This window comes from Nicotiana tabacum, chromosome 4 (assembly GCF_000715075.1).
Source record: "Nicotiana tabacum cultivar K326 chromosome 4, ASM71507v2, whole genome shotgun sequence".
NCBI lineage: Eukaryota > Viridiplantae > Streptophyta > Magnoliopsida > Solanales > Solanaceae > Nicotiana > Nicotiana tabacum.
The window spans coordinates 8,498,049-8,514,227 of NC_134083.1; the positions used below are offsets into that span (position 1 = coordinate 8,498,049).

Consider the following 16,179-nt stretch of genomic DNA (forward strand, 5'->3'; position numbering starts at 1 on the left):
AAGACTATGCAGAAAGGTCAGCAATGCACTTGCATGTAGCCATCAGCAGGATATAATTATAGGACTAGAATTAACTGCAGCGCAGTGCTGCATGCACTGCTAATTCAGTAATTTAAATTGCTGAGTAAACTGAAACAACTTTCAGATATGGATAGATGAGAAAGACTGAACACATTTGTTCAAAGGAGAGATGAAAGTCGTCGACATAAGCAAATAGTACTATTATATCATCTTTCCTCTTACCACAGTTGATATAGATAACTTAATATTTTGTCCTACAAGCTAATACTATGTGGATTCAAGTTTATTGATTGCTGAAATTTTGCTGACAAGATGAGCCACAACACAAATCTTATTCAGTTATTCACAAACCTACAGTCCTTGCGAATTTCTCCCTCTTTACCAAGCAAAACTTTATGGTTCGAGAGTTTTAAGAATCCTGATGTAAAACTGTTAAAAAACTGCTGCTGATCGCTTGCAAATCCAAGGACATAAGGCTTTGTTCTTTGATCACTGGAAATCTCAGAATCAATCTTGAGTAGTCCTCTTCCATTAAGGATATCAGTGAAGTAACGATTATCAAATGCAAAAGTAGTAGCATCATTGGTTGCAAAAGTGACATTAGATAAAAAAGGATCGCTGCAAATCACCAGTAAAGTGAGTTTGAATGATGTTGACAATGTAGGATCCCCTGGAGGCTGCAACCTCTTCTCAAAGTTCCGGCAATGGCCGATGCCTAGAGTGTGTGCACCTGCATCAAAATTGCTCAATCTGTCAAAATTTCGGTCTATAATATGACAGTATTTGATTGGACATAGAGTTTTAGAAATAATTACGACTTTTGCAACATACCAAAAGTACTGTAGAACTTATAGTCTTAAATGTACTACGGCAATTTTATGCCAAATAAATATAGAAATGAGTCAAGACTAAAATGGAACGAGTGTCATATAATGTTGAAAGAAAGGTGGTAGTTTGTACCAATAAGGGCTACTCCTTCTTGGAGAGTGATATTCTTCTGCTGGAAAAGTTTAATGAATTTATCAACAGAAATGTCTGCAGCTGGAAGCTGTTTGTCAGCTCTCTCCTTCCTTGACAATTTACTATCTCTTCGTCCGGTCAAAATCTCTATATAGGGTCCTCCTGCCTGAAAACACAAAACATTCCTTGAAATAACACAAAAACACAATTGAGCCATTTCGGGTTACATTACATTGTTTTTGACCTCATATTTTGACGGTCCTTTTGGATTCAATCTAGGGAGGAGCTACGTGAACCAGAGTCGGAGCCAGAATTTAAAATTTATGGGTTCAGAATTGTAGTCCATTTAAGTTACTGGACTCTAAATTAATAATTTATAGATATTCAATAGATTTGTTAAGACATATATCAGGTTGGTTTGGATTAAAGCTACTGGGTTCGGCCGAACCCGTAACCTATTTTCTAGTTCCGCCCCAGACGTGAACGCAAAAGGGTTCAATTGAATCTCCTCCGTCAAAAGGTCAAATCCTAGGTATAGTTTTTTTGCATCTTTTTAAATCCCTTTTAGAATTCCTGTCTCTATGTATCTGTTGGTCAATATTGCATGACAATTATTATGAGATGCCCTATTTTTTCAAAAAATAAACCATAGTTATAGATCATAAGAGTAAAGAAACAAGAAAAACAGTACTCCTAATAGGTACCAGATGTACACCATCACGAGCTGCTAACTGAATGATATCAGCACAAGAAACAGTTTGACGGCAAATTCTCTCCAAAGATCTCTTTATTCCATCGATTAAGTCAAGTTTGCGTACTCCAAAGTTCATGTCTGACTCTGTTTCAGTCAATGAACCATTTGAATAACTTAGCATTACTGAACCATCACAACCCTGCAAAAAAAAAAAAAAAGGAAATTAAATACCGGGTTAAAACAACTAATGGAAGATCAAGCAAGTATTAGAGAGCTATTAATATTTCTATATAACTGAAATATGTTGCTAGGGCAGAACTCAGACGCGCATGATTTCAGACTCTTGAGATGTGATTCCCCCGATATAAATAGCACGGAATATGATGATAAAAGGACAGCCCGGTGCACAAAACTCCCACATTCACTCAGAATCCGGGTAAAGGTCGCAACCCAAGGGGTGTGATGTACTATCCTGATGCAAGCATCAGTGGCCGATTCCACGACTCGAACCCGTAACCAATAGGTCGCATGCATAAATACAACTTGACCGTTGCTAATTGCTAAAAGAGGAAAGAGAGAATTGTACATCTACTTGGCAGTCGTGGAAAGCGAGTCTTAGGAGGGCTGCAGCTGAAGAAGGATCAATTAGCATAGACCTACTCACTTCATCTTTCACAACTTGTTCTGCATTTGGACAACTGTTCCTATAGAAATTAAGCTCAAGTCTTGGACTTTTTTCTTCTTTAGAATCTCCTACAATAACTGAAAATAAACAACAGAACGTGCAGAAAAAAACAAGCACTAAAATTCCTTTTAAACCTGTCATGTTCAATAAACAGTTCTACTATACTAAACAGTTAACGGAATATTGTGAAAGAAATAGACTATAAATAACAGTAAATGTTCAGGAATTTGTAGACTAGTGTCCAAAGGTATGGATGTTGTAGTTTGTGCTTTTACCACCTGGACTATGAAGTAATTGAGTTTGACCTGTTACTATTAAGGTAGTGCAATTAAGGCTTTTTCTGGTATGAGTCAAATTAATTAATATTAATGAGGTGCGTTACGTAAAGGTAGGGAGGCAGAAACAGGAAAGTAGTTGCTCTCAATTACATACTCAGAATTAAGAAAGCTGCAGAAAATATTCACAAGTTCACAAGTTTTCCTCCTTTTTCTTCTAATTTTGTTCATTTAGAAGGAAAAAAAAGAAGAAGAGTTACATCAGAAAATATAGCCTACCTATCTTTTGCACATGGAGCTGGAGGGAGAGGCAAATGTATGAGGAAAATATAAAGCGTTTCATATTGGCTGTGGGCGAAGCTATCTATGGCCAAGGGTGGTTATCTGAATATTTTTGCTAAAAAATTATGCTATGTATAAGGTAAAATATTGGTACTTGTTATTGATTAAAAAATAGACTTTGAACACTCTTGCATAGCTCATTGCCAAGGAATGTTAAAAATTTGAATACCCTTATTGAATTTCTTGGTTTCGCCATTTGGGCTAGGCATAATTAGCTTTGTATAATAAATCATGTTTTATTCTTTAAAGCATAACAACAGTGAAATGAAAAAAATAACTATATTAATCCCAAATAATTTGAGGTCGATTATATAAATTATCTCTAGAAAAACACCAATGAAAATTTAACTTAGAAGTTAATTAAATTTACAATCAATTACGTGTCATACCCCATTAGTTAAGACCATCTATATGAATTATCTGTATTCTCAATTTTATATATTTCATCCCAAATACACCGTTTGTATCCTAGGACAAATTAAGAGTTCTTTAATACTTGATGTTTCTCTAAATCTCACACATAGTAATACTTACTAACATAAGTTTTTACCAGACTTGGAAAAACTCTAGACAAACATAAGTATAACAACAATAATCAAATCTTAGTTCCAACTCGCTGGCCAAAACAAATGAAGGGGAAAAGCCCCTTTGTTCTCCTCCAAAACTGTGGAATAAGGAAAATTCTAAATTAGTTGTAAATATTAACCGTTCTAATAACATACTAATAATTTTTGGGAAAAGTGACAAATTTGCTACCATACTACTCAGAATTGAGCAACTTTACCCTTCCATTTAGCTTTTGATTTAATATTATCCCGCAATCAAAAAATATTATATTTTTTGTCCTTGATCCTTTTGACAGAGTTCCAACGAGGATAAATTTCAAACAGTTACAAGTTGAAGCGTAAATCTAAATTTTTTTTCTTAAAAATTTTGAACACTTGGAGTCTATCTATTTCATATTGAGTTTCTTTCGTTTATGTCAATTATAAATACGAGACAATTCGATAGTGGGACAAATTTGAATCGTTTTTGGTATATTTTTTTTCAATGTAAAAAGAAAAAACTAAAAAGAAAAAGAAGAGAAAGAGTGAGAGACACAATATTAAAGCTCTTTTTATTTATAGGGAATAAAAAAAGGAAACAAAAAATAAAAGAAAAAGAAAAGGAAGAGATAACATAAGAAGGGTATCCTCATTCCTCCCTCATCTCTGTGTTATCCGAACACACGGCTCCCTGCTTCTCACCAATGTCTCTAACTTCTCCTCTCCTTCAACTTCCCCTCTCCCAATTCAAATCCCTCTCCCTTTCCACCCCTTTTATTAATGGCTCCTCTTCTCTTTCCCGTCTCTCCAAACCCTCTTCCTCAATCACTTCCCCAAACCCATCTCCCCCAGCTTTCTTGCCTCCAATTCGAGCCATGAGATCAATGCAAGGCCGAGTCGTCTGCTCCACAAATGACAAAACAGTTTCAGTGGAGGTTACCCGTCTTGCGCCTCACCCGAAGTACAAGCGTAGGGTTAGGAAGAAGAAGAAGTACCAAGCTCATGACCCTTTGAACCAATTCCAAGTTGGGGATTTTGTTCAGCTTGAAAAGACTGCGCCCATTAGCAAGACTAAAACTTTCCTTGCTGTACCTGTACCTCCGAGAAACCAGCACAAGCCCAAGGAGGAAGAGAATCTGGAACTTGGGCTTCCGCTTGAATCTTCTCTGCAGCAGAGTTAAGAGTGAGAGCTTTCTTCGGCACTTTCCAAAATCTTGTATTGTTCAGTTTCTTTTTTCTGTTGGTTCTTGTTGTGCTTTCATGATAATCATGTATTTTGATACTTATTTTTAGATGGGGAATTTATTCGGTTTCAATTCTGATTGATGCTTTTGTAGTACTCAGCTAATTTTCTCTCTTTATTTGTGAACCCGAATGTATGATTTTATCAGACCCGACCCGGAAATGAACCGTTTGGTAGTAAGTTTTCAGTTGCAAAATTGATGGGGTTGATATTTAGCTGTCTAGTGTTTCTGATTTTTTTTTTTTTTTTTTTTTTTTTGCGAATTTCCAAATCATAGAGTTTGTTAATATGCAAAGTCAAAAACTTTGAGTTATTACTCTGGTTCTTCTTTTCCTCAGCAGTGTAGTGGAGTTCTAACTCAATAACTAGATGCAGTTTTCTTGTGATTCATGTAGGATTAGTGAACATATTAAGTAATGAAATTACTGCTTTTATGGTTAATTTCAGAACTTGATGGCCAACTAATCCAATTTAGTTATAACAGAGTTTAACTAGTTAGATCCTTTCTCTTGCAATGCGAATTTTGCTTTCAAATTGGTGGGGGCTGCATTATCCCACAACCATTGAATTATCTGTCTGACCTCCTTAACACACATATCATGCGTTTAACAGATGGTGTAGTGATAATTGTCTGTCTTTATGTGTCTTCTAAAGGTTGCTTTCTCCTTTGAACTTACCCTGCAGGAATGAAACATATGAAGCCTAAGATGTAAAATCCGTGGCTAACACTTAGAAAATTCTCAAAGCTTGATAATTTCTCTTTGTAATTGGATATATTGTTCATGGATTAGGTTCCATTTATCTTGGAGGAGAGGTAGACATTCGAATATTGTCTTTGTTTTGTCAAGAAAACTGTATCTATCGCATGCTTAGAGTTTTACTTGAGTACGCTCATCTATCACACATTACTTTTCCAGTTCTTGGATAAAAGGTTTATTCTACAGACTACACTTATTAGAGGAAAGATGCTCCGAGCAGCATATTGTCGTAATGGTTGCTATATGTAGTTAGGATAATCTGATAAAAGTTTTGCTCTAGTGTAAGCAAGAAGCTGTGTAAGTTCAGCTAGATCTTTTATCAGATTCCGATGCATAAATTGCTATTCATCTCTGTGTCTGTGAGTGGGGAAGAGATATATATTTCCTTTTTACCATCTATACCTTAGTAACAGATGAAAGAGGAAGCTGCATCAATGGGCATATCATCATTTATCTAAGTCATATTATGTACCAGCTATGATAAGAACATGCCTAATACACAAAATCTACATGTATCATTTAAGAGGCAACAAGCATATCAATATTGAAGCTAGTTTGCTCGTCGTGTACATGCATATCATCTTCCGAGTTTTATTTGAAAGCCCTGAACTCCAATAATGAAAGAAAATAGATTCCTTTAAAGATGTACCTCAAAAATCCTGTTTTGGATTCAGTTTTAAGTGCAAGCCAGGTATTCCATATTTTCATTTACATCGATGTTTCAAAATGGGTAAATCCATCCCTTGTTGTCCAGCTTGTAGTTTCATTACCCGACTTAATGTCAAAGTTGTTTGTTTATTAGTTGGTTGGGTTATAGTAGTTTCTCACTATACTTTATTTGGCAAAATGTTGTAGGTGCCCTTAGAATTTTTGGGAAGTATCAGAGATGCCCTTTTACCATTGCCATCTTTCAGCTCCCTTCATTTCTTATATCCAGTTTAATGTAGTTTGGCTGCTTCTAAGTCATTGAAATAAAACATTAACATGGAGATAATTTTGTAAATCTACTGCACAAAGAACATAAAGCATGAAAGAAGAGAAAGAAAATTATATATGAGGTGACGAGAATTCTTATAGTAGTATATACACATCTGTGTTGTAACAAGTTTCCTTTGATGGTTGTTATCTTGATAACATCGCAAGAGTCGAGAATCTGAAGTAAATATGTCTATCTTAATGTGGGGGATTACAATTATGGGGGGAAGAACTCATCACTTTATGTGAATCCTTTTCGTCATTCTATTCAGATGAAAATGGTAAAGGAGGAGGAGAACTATATCATCTGTATAATGAAATTAGCATATTTCTACCTACAAGAATTAATATGCATCGTCACATTGGAAACTTGTCTTGATCTTGTGCAATGTACATGATAAAAGGTTGTTGACAGATTCAACAGACTCCTTAGAAAGTTTAGCTGTTGGAGAGTTGCTAGTTAGAATCTGAAAAGCAATTGTTAGCAAGGATCCTCCTTCTGAACTTCTGTCTTCTGGTTTGGAAGTTATAACTAAACCCCTTGACTCTATGCCATCAGGAAGGATTGAAAAACCTGAAGGTAACACAGCAGTATTGCTCGAGTCGCAGCCTGTTATAACAGATTGCATGCCTGCAATGTCAACTGGGGCATAGACTACTGCGGATTCATAAGCATTGGTGCAAGTATCTTGGAGAATCCACATGTTGTTTTCTCTTAATTTCACTGCCTGAAAAAGAGTGTATAGTTTTCAAACTTCCAATTAGGAAAAAGTTGTAGTATTGATCATATTTCTTTAGACAGGGCAAAATCAAACTCGTTTTTTAGTAACCTGCCGATATTTAAACGGGTCGAATATATTGATCCATTTGTTGACTTCGCTCAATGAGTTGAATTCAAAATAACCCATTCAATTATTAGGTCACGACAGGTCAAAATAGTATAATCTGTCAGGTTAAAATGCAATATTAGGTAAATTTGGAAAAATTTAAACAAATAATCTAAGAAAAATGCACTAACTATCATTTTTTCTTCTAAAGGCAAAATAAAAAGAAGTAGAGGTTGGGTCGGGTTATGACTCTTTATTTGATTCATCTTGATCCTACCGAACTTTGAATGGGTTGGAGCATAATTTTTTATTAGTCTGACCTTGTATTGCCCAATCAATAAGTTTGATCGAACCACCCATTTGCCACTTTTTAGTTACTTCCTTATAGCTTACATTCATGGAAAAGGAGAAGGAAGATAAACAAAACGTCTTTCTATGAGAGGTATATACTCACTTGGATTGAGACTGCATTTCCTTTGTCCTGACCTTTTGCTAAATTTGCAACGGATTGCGCTGGACCTCCATTTGACATGACATCCCACTTAGATAACAGAATACATTGAAAAATGTCAACACTTTTTTTTTTTTTTTTTTCCTTGAAGAGAGAGGCGGATTCGAGATTTAAACTTTGAGGGTTCAACATTCAAGATTTTAGTATTGAACCCAATGCATTTTAAATTTATGGGTTCATATCTACTATTTATTGCAATTATAGTCGATTTTTACATATACATTTATGCTCTGTGTCGAAAGTTATGGGTTCCATTGAACCCGCTATCATTGTTTTGGATCCGCCCCTGCTTGAAGAATATACTGAATGTAATGCAATGAGATAAATATTGAACTTACTAACCTCATGTCGACGAGTTTCATCTTTCAGGAAATCAAAGAGTAGGTTGCGAGAAACTGGCAACCAAATGGATGAAACAGCACAGAGGATCACGCCTTGGGGCTCACCAGTATCTGTCAAGTTCTTCCTAGATGCCACCCTAATATCCTCTTGGCCAGTTTTGCTAGGAATCTTGTTCCATGTATTATAACTAGAAGCTCCAAGCATACGGTAGAAACTCCATGTCATTCTTTGTGCCAATGTTAGTATACTTTTTCTACCAGCAAGTGTGGCAACACCTGTTTCAATTCATTTACACAGTTTAATTTTCGAACCAATTTGGAATAAGTTAATGTAAGACATGGAGTTTAGTTTACCAGTTGTATCCTTGGTAGGAATGTTGGTGGCCATGGAGAAGAGGAGGCGCTCGCATTGCTGCTGCAGTGTAGCTATCCAACGCCTTGCCCCAAAAGCTTGGCCGCTGTTGACAATTACACGGTACAGAGAATGAACTGTGCTTTTTTGGCACTCCAGATGTTCCACCCAAGTTACCTAAACATGAGAGCAATTAGATTTAGAGTTTAACTTATACTATATGCTAAAAAATGTAAAAGATAACTATATGTAATCTTCTTAATAAGTGAAATTAGTAACTCAGAGAAATAATTCAAGTCACATGCTACAACAGATTAATATACAATGATTGCTGGAGTTGAGTGTGATCCATACTAAACTCCAATAATGATAGTGTAAAAATTCTTTGCACTACAAATGTGTATTATACGCTAAATCCTTATATTTATACATAGCAGCATCCCAACTCTTGCTGTGTCTTTTTTTTCCTCTTGCTTTTGTTTTTCTTCCGTTTCGGTTTTTGGTCTATTTCTTTTAAAATTCTAGGTTCGTCCAATTATTTGTCAATCATAAAACCATATTAAAAATTTCCCACTTTCTTTTTCCTGTGGATTACCTGTGCTTTTAAGATTTTTCCAGAATTTAGCATGCCCGACACCAGATACTAAAGTTTTTAAAGGTGTTAAGGGGTCGGGCCGTCCGGGCTAGAGGAAAAGGGAACCGGCCGGTTTCGGTACCGGTTACAATTTACCGGGTTTATCGGTTCCAGGCTTCTCCGGTGCTAAATTGAACCGGAATAGTTCCGAGCCTAATGGGCCGGGCCGGACTAGTTTTATTTAATTTTTTTTTGTATTTTGTATAACAATCGTAATTTATATTAAGATAAAGTAAAAAATATAAAACACTAAAAACTAAAGCATAAAAAGAATGTTTGAATAAATTTCAAAGGCTTTAAAAGCCTTATATTTGAAATTTTGAATAAAAAGTTAAAAACTTCAAAGGCTTTAAAACTTAAAAGCCTTATATTTGAAAAATTCATTAAGAATTTAAAATTGAAAAAAAATATAACTTAAACTGGAGTGTTGAAATTTGAATTTAAAAATTTAAAAATTGAAATGAAGTGGCTACATAAAATTATTTAATAAGACCAATATGTAAGGATCAAACTTCAAAGGCTTTCATTTCATATTTTCATTGCATAATAATATTTCAAATTAACTTGTCTAATAAACTAATACATTAAGCTTAAATAAGTCTAATAAATTCAAAATAACACAAATTGTCTCAAATCAACTTAAATACGAATTTCTGGAGGACGCTCAAGACAACTCTTGATATGTCTCCTTAAACAGCCTGTGCCCTCCCACTTTCGACTAACATTTAAGACCCGACCACAGTTCTTGCACTCTACTTTGCGAACGTCTTCATTTTCTTCTACCACCTCAAAGTGTTTCCAAACATATGAGCGCACTCTAGAAGCACGAGGCATGATTTAACTTGAATTGAGAATTTGGGTTTGAGAATTGAGAGATGAGTGAAGAAATGAAGAAGAGGCGAGGGCCTATTTATAATTTTTCAAAGGCCTAAATTAATAAATAATAAAAGTGTTGTTTTTGAAAAAAATACCTAAAAAGGACTATTCTTGCAAATTAATCGTTGGGCAACAGTCAAAATGGCAGCTGACCGTTGCCAACAGTCAAGACTATAAATTAAAAAAAATGAACTAGCCGTTGAACCGGTCCGGTTAACCAGTTCACTATTGACAAGACCTTACCGAGTTGGACTGGTCCGGTTACCCGGTATTGAAATTTTCCGCGGCACAGGCTGGTTCCCGTCCCAACCCAGCCCTGCCCGGTCCCCTACCACCGGGCTGGTGCGGTTCGGTCTAAAATCGATCAGGGCCGGTCCCGAACCGGCCATCCCGGCCGTTTGACACACTTAAAAATTTTACCTGGATGTTCAGCCAAATATGGTAATATGACCTTAGCAATATACTACATAAAAAAATGTGGAGTACTTTTTAGTGCGGAAGGAATTACAGGAGAGTACATGGACAGACCATTTCAAGCTAGTTGTGTAGTGATAAGAAAGAAAAGAAAAAAGAAACAGAAAATTAATTAGGGTTAGAAAACATAGGTACTTACCTTGCAGTGGGCATTGGATTGTTCTTGGAGAAAGCAGCCGGAGGGTAATTTTCTGCATTTCACGAGAGAAGCGTCAATGTTGTCTTCAACTTTGTCCACAGAAACGTCCACAATTGCCCACTGACCTACGCTCAATTGTTTGCAATATCTGACAAAATACACTTCTCTCGTCCCCACTACTGGTGTTAGCATCTGCACTTCTGCAAACATCTGTGCCAAAATACCCAGTGAGTTATAAAGAACACACAGACAAAACCCTTATCTTTCTCTCACAAGCGTTTTGGGGGGGGGGGGGGGTAATTATAGTAGTGTACATGTTTACGATCTTCTGTTTTTTATAAAACAAACTATTTATCCCCATCTTTCTTTTGAAACCTTTCCTCTTTGAAGTAAAACTCATACTCATCAAAACAAGATAAAAAAGAAAGAACAATATGTATGAAGCTACTTACTAGCTGAACTGCACCATCCCAGCAGTTAGCACCTTCACCATTGCAGATTACGTCCACTGTTGCTGCCTTTGAGATCATCGATGGGAACATTTCTTTCCATTGATTCTTCAGGAATATATTTGCAAAGAATTTAACATCAATAAGATAGCTTGTGTACATAACCAGAGTTTAATTTGGACTCAAGGTTTACGCATTTTGCAAAGTTTTTTTTTTCTATTTAATTACTTTGTACATTATTACTTATGTCATTTTAAAAAAACTAGGATCAGTATATACTATGCAACCGTCCATAATAAGTGGATAGTGAACCCTAAAAATAATGCAGCTTACCTATTTAAACAGGTTAAAATATATAAATAGTAAATTCTTTATACTATCAGTACCTATAATTAAGTTATATACTTATTTTTTTCTGGGCAAATCCTAAAAGAAAATGTCTAAACATCATGATGTTGTAATACTTCCTCAAGAAATGCTCTCCATTGTTCATAGTATCTGTCTTTAAGGTTTTTGCACGATCTTTAAGAGAGATATCTAGTAGCCTTAATTTTAAAAGTATTTGTCAAATTGAAACTACCTTTATCTCTCTTAAACATTTCACTTAATTGATACTCCACTAATTAGAGAATTAATTACTGTAATAGATGATTCTTCGTTTTTCTAAAGCATCAAATATTTTGAAACAAATTCAGTATAAAAAGAATGGAAAATAATATGGACCAGATATACTACACCTCCCCCCCCCAAATTTTTCTTGGACTGTAATTTTTTGATATGCCTTTTAAATATTTTGAATCATTAATTGCCGTGACTTATAGTATGTTTTTACTTAGTTTCCAAATGTGTAAATTTTATTTTGAAAAACTGAAAAATTTTACGTCCAAATGCATGACCTAAATTATAAAGTTTGAATCTCGAAAAGCGAAAAGTGTTATTGGGATAAAAAGAGTAGTATTATTATTTATTACTAGGTGGATGAAATAACTGAGGTGAGAATAGTTGAACGATCTTACCACGTCCATGAAAGTCTGAACAAGTCGAGGGAGTTCCATAAATACAATTCCCGTCTCTCTGGAGGCTTCAATACATCTCTTATTAGGCCGTCCATCTCTGGAATTTTCAGTCGGAAACTCCTTCATGTATTCGTCATAATTAAGTATTTCTCGTCCAGTTTCAAAGCTTCTGATCCACAGTGGTTCTCCACTAGTAGCCATCTTTTTAACTTCTTCCATTGCTTGATTAACTACATGCATTATCCTTGACTTTTCAAGCCCAAAAATGCCCGTGTAATAATCTAAAGCGCTTCTATTTTCTTCTTCATTTCCTCCTGAACATGACGAGGAGCTATTATTATTCGGTGATGTCCCTATTGGGTATTTTCCCAATGCTGCCCTAAGCTTTTCAACCTGCATTCTCCAAAATTAGAAGCGCATGTTATATATGTACGAAGGGAGGGTATGTATCGTATAATTAATGGTTCAACTCAATCCAGCGTTTTATATATATATATAGAGAGAGATTGTTACAAAAATCAATATATAATTTATATATATCGGCTAGAAAAATTAAACAGAGAATCTGACCGGCTATTTGTGTAACAATCCCTATATATATATATATATATATGTGAAAATTACTAGAATCATAGCAAATGATTGATCAGGTCTTTGGAGAAATATTTGGCTGAAATTGAAAGAAAAAAGGTATTTAAAATTGAATTTGAAAAAAACACATTTGAAAGTTGGAGTTGTATTTGAGATGAATTAGCTTGGAAAAAGAGTTACCTAAAAACCATTACTATTTTCAAACCAGTTTTTAAACTTCAAATTCTCTATTCCAAGTTGAATTTTAAATAATGGACCAAATTGTAAAACAAACATTTGATTTGCAAATAATATTTCAAGTTGAAGATAAAATGATAAAGATAATTTTTATGCTCAATTGGGGCCAAATTTGAAATCATATACAATGAATTTAGCGAAATTCATCAAATTTTAATTTTGAATCCGGCTCTATTATATATATATATTGGGACACATCGATCAAAGTAATATATGCTTACTCTTCGAAGATAACGATTTGTGTTCAAATTACCTCAGCTCTAAGTCTGGCATTTTCGATTCTTAATTGATGTTCTTCAGCGGGGAGAGTAGGAGCATCATTGCTAGAGCAAGCAAGCCCGCAATTAGGACAAGAAGGATTCTTCAACGTCTTCCTTAATCCCTTATTTTCTTCACGAAGTTTTTCTATTTCAGCTTTTAACAAAGAATTTTCATGGCGTTCCTGTATTGCCTGCAAAATTTTCCACGTCACAATTTACACCAATTAATAACGAGACCAGACAAGACTTGACTTAGGACAAAAATATACTCAGTCCCTGGGGTTACGTACGGCGGTCTGTGACATTTATAATCATATCCAAGAAAGATTCATTGCTCTTTATATGTCCTCACTATTCAAGAATAGATTTTTAATAAAGTTCTACTCTATAATAAATATAATTACCTTAATTTGAGTTCGCCGATTTTGAAACCAGAACTTAACTTGCCTTGGATGAAGACCTAATTGCTTACTGAGTTGCTGCCTTTGCTTCTCATCTGGATGCGGTGACTCTTTGAATAATCTGTCAAATAAAATGCATTTTTCATAAGTATTGAAGAAAGTAGAAAAGGAGACCCGCTCGCTTATGCATATACGTTCAAAAACTTAAGATTTACAGTTCTTGAACCATGTTACATGAGCTGCTGGTATTAGCTTTTTAATTACTCAAAATTAGATTAATAGTCGAAATAAAATTTAATGAATGATCAGCTGTCGGTTGACATCAGTTGTGACTCAATAAATGAAAGAAAAGTAGATTAAGAAGAATAAAACACAAGAATTAATTGACAAAACTAGCTAATTGCATGCTTTAGGGGGTTTATACAAATAATTTTGATGGAATGTATATACAGTATGTGTTAGGGAATTAATGACCTAAGATATATATGCATGGTAGAAATTACTGTCAGGGTTATGAGTTTTATCATTGAAGATTCTTCTGTTGTCAATTCAAAGTAAAACGCTTTAGCAAAAAGACAAGTTTAAAAGAAAAACACAAATGGAAAAGTAATTTTTATCTTAAAATCGGATACTCATTTATTATAGTGAGAAGAGTTATATGAACTTACGCCTCCATTTCTCTAATTTGTTCAGCAGTGTGTCTGTGATATTTCTTTCTTTTCTTCTTCTTACTGTTGTTGTTAGGATCTTCTTCATCTTCGTTCCAAGTTATATCGTCATGCTCAAAATCATCATCAGAACCGCGTGATCTCAGTGGTCCAGAAGTCTCGCTGCTAATCTCGACCGTTGATTCTTCTCTCGGCCGTCCTCTACTTCCACTTCCATCCTCAACCTCCTCCGTCTCCCCGTTTCCGCCATCTCGGAAGATTCCAGCCTTCAAAAAACTCAAAACAAAAATTAGAAGCGATAAAACAAAAGCAGAATTAACACATACAGAAAAAAGGAAAAGGAAAAGGAAAAGGAAAAGGGCGATTTTACGAAAGCATAAAATTAATTAATTACTCACGAGGCTGAGCGAGAGAGCAGGAGAGGGAAAGAAATCTTTGGTTTCATGAGGAGGAGGATGGTTATTCGACATGTCCACAACGCCCATGGCAGTAGTGTTTTTGGTGTGTTGAGGAATTGGATTATGGTGAAAATAGATTGAGAGACATAAATATAAACTGAATGTTGATTTTTCTTTTTACTCTGTGCGTTTTTGAGTGTACGAATAAGACTGTTTATTGGAGGAGAGAGAGAGAGAAGAAAAAAAATAGTGGGGTATAGATGAATTAAAGGATATAAAACAAACAAATGAAAGACCTGAGGGGGTGGGGGGCTGGTAGGAGTTGACTGTTAGATACGGTGGAGGGTCAGTGATTTTGGTCTTCAACTAACTTTTTATTACTCCACACTTAATGAACTATTACTCCTAAGCTTCAACTGCATGTTTATCTACTAGTAGTACTAGTTAATTGAACCGTGCCTTCACTTTTTTTTGTTCTCGCCGCCTGATGTCAGGTATTCGTTTTGGAGGCTCGATTAAATTTGGATTCGATTCGAAAAGTTCATCTCGGAGAAAGTGTTCTCTAACAAAGATAACTTTAGACCCAAAGTTCAAAGCTGAAACCTCTAATTAAAGATGAAAAAACACTTACATATCCATTATAATCCTCACTGATATATTGTGTCTTCACTCTTCACGCCGAAATGAGTAACATAATGTACAAGATTGTTCGTCATTATAATGAATGGTAAAAGTTATCTGTGTTTATACATCAAATTAATGGATGCAAAGATAAATATCTTTCATACAAGCATCTGTCACTTAAAATGGTTATCTATTCTCAGTTTAATTTAAATATTACAATTAAATTATTTAATTTGATATAAACATTAAATACATCTAGTTTAAACTTGATAAATAGCCTAAATGATAGTTGAGTGTAACTATTACTCCGTTCCTCCATCTCATTTTACATGAATATGTTTGACTAATAATGAAGTTTAAAATTTATTTGAATTTTAATTTGTTATTTTAAACATACAGAGATAATTTATTGGCTATAAAATCAATAAAAATTATGTCATAGATTAAAAAGCAAATTGTATCATATGAAATGGGATGGAGCGAGTATTGTTTAGATACCCTTGCATCATCTTAAGTCTTATTTCTTGCCATAATTGTATGCTGGCCTCCATTTTATCTTGTGTTTGTTATAAACCTGTGTTCGTAAATAATTTCTGCAAAAAAAAAAAAAAACAGAAGCAGTTGCAGAATAAATAAAGTTTCAAGCCCAACAGAAACTGTATTTTCTTAAGGAATTTAATCCCCTCACTGTTGTCCAAGGTTGTTGGATTAATTCCTCTCAGGATAGAACGAAACAACTATTCGGTGATATCGATAATGAAAATTACCGAACTTCGTCAAACTCAACAAACGGCAGTAAACCACACTGATGCTTACATTTTGCTTGTTGGAAAACAATGCAGAAATGCAAAAGAGAGGGGAGAATATGTAGATTTCGGTGCTG

General features: G+C 34.8%; 3 protein-coding genes across 7 annotated transcripts; 1 reads left to right on the top strand and 2 right to left on the bottom strand.

Moving 5' to 3' along the window:
- Window positions 1-242: 242 nt before the first annotated feature.
- Window positions 243-2,477, bottom strand: LOC107815344 (peroxidase 29-like). The gene is made up of 4 exons (XM_075251125.1): window positions 2,262-2,477; window positions 1,686-1,874; window positions 982-1,147; window positions 243-751 (listed from the first exon to the last, which is right to left on the bottom strand). The coding sequence occupies exons 1-4, from the start codon at window positions 2,325-2,327 to the stop codon at window positions 357-359; spliced, it is 816 nt and encodes a 271-aa protein (XP_075107226.1). The 5' UTR covers window positions 2,328-2,477; the 3' UTR covers window positions 243-356.
- Window positions 2,478-4,159: 1,682 nt separating this feature from the next.
- On the top strand, window positions 4,160-4,841 carry LOC107815349 (small ribosomal subunit protein uS17c). Its single transcript, XM_016640918.2, has one exon. It carries the CDS (start codon window positions 4,227-4,229, stop codon window positions 4,701-4,703), a length of 477 nt encoding a protein of 158 aa, XP_016496404.1. The 5' UTR covers window positions 4,160-4,226; the 3' UTR covers window positions 4,704-4,841.
- Window positions 4,842-6,558: 1,717 nt separating this feature from the next.
- LOC107815348 (homeobox-leucine zipper protein GLABRA 2) lies at window positions 6,559-15,036 on the bottom strand. Of its 5 annotated transcripts, XR_012708487.1 has the most exons (12): window positions 14,673-15,036; window positions 14,275-14,540; window positions 13,610-13,727; window positions 13,199-13,396; window positions 12,118-12,510; window positions 11,105-11,209; window positions 10,653-10,862; window positions 8,532-8,706; window positions 8,179-8,453; window positions 7,780-7,866; window positions 7,329-7,443; window positions 7,093-7,226 (listed from the first exon to the last, which is right to left on the bottom strand). XR_012708487.1 is itself a non-coding variant. In XM_075251343.1 (11 exons), the coding sequence occupies exons 1-11, from the start codon at window positions 14,757-14,759 to the stop codon at window positions 6,843-6,845; spliced, it is 2,298 nt and encodes a 765-aa protein (XP_075107444.1). In that variant the 5' UTR covers window positions 14,760-15,036; the 3' UTR covers window positions 6,559-6,842. The 5 variants fall into 5 exon arrangements, 4 of the variants coding, with proteins under 4 accessions (XP_075107444.1, XP_075107445.1, XP_075107446.1 ...); XM_075251343.1 differs by lacking the exon at window positions 7,329-7,443 and having other exon boundaries at window positions 6,559-7,226; XM_075251345.1 differs by lacking the exon at window positions 7,329-7,443 and having other exon boundaries at window positions 6,744-7,226; window positions 7,780-7,844.
- Window positions 15,037-16,179: the final 1,143 nt, after the last annotated feature.

Excerpts from the sequence above, each read along its gene's own strand:
- LOC107815344 (XM_075251125.1), bottom strand. The coding sequence starts at position 2,327 with ATGCTAATTGATCCTTCTTCAGCTGCAGCCCTCCTAAGACTCGCTTTC. Across the intron at positions 1,148-1,685 it reads CTCGTGATGGTGTACATCTG|GCAGGAGGACCCTATATAGA; the intron begins GTACCTATTAGG and ends TTGTGTTTTCAG. Across the intron at positions 752-981 it reads AGAAGGAGTAGCCCTTATTG|GTGCACACACTCTAGGCATC; the intron begins GTACAAACTACC and ends ATTTTGATGCAG.
- LOC107815349 (XM_016640918.2), top strand. The coding sequence starts at position 4,227 with ATGTCTCTAACTTCTCCTCTCCTTCAACTTCCCCTCTCCCAATTCAAA.
- LOC107815348 (XM_075251343.1), bottom strand. The coding sequence starts at position 14,759 with ATGGGCGTTGTGGACATGTCGAATAACCATCCTCCTCCTCATGAAACC. Across the intron at positions 14,541-14,672 it reads CTGCTCTCTCGCTCAGCCTC|GCTGGAATCTTCCGAGATGG; the intron begins GTGAGTAATTAA and ends AGTTTTTTGAAG. Across the intron at positions 10,863-11,104 it reads GGGATGGTGCAGTTCAGCTA|ATGTTTGCAGAAGTGCAGAT; the intron begins GTAAGTAGCTTC and ends ATTTTGGCACAG.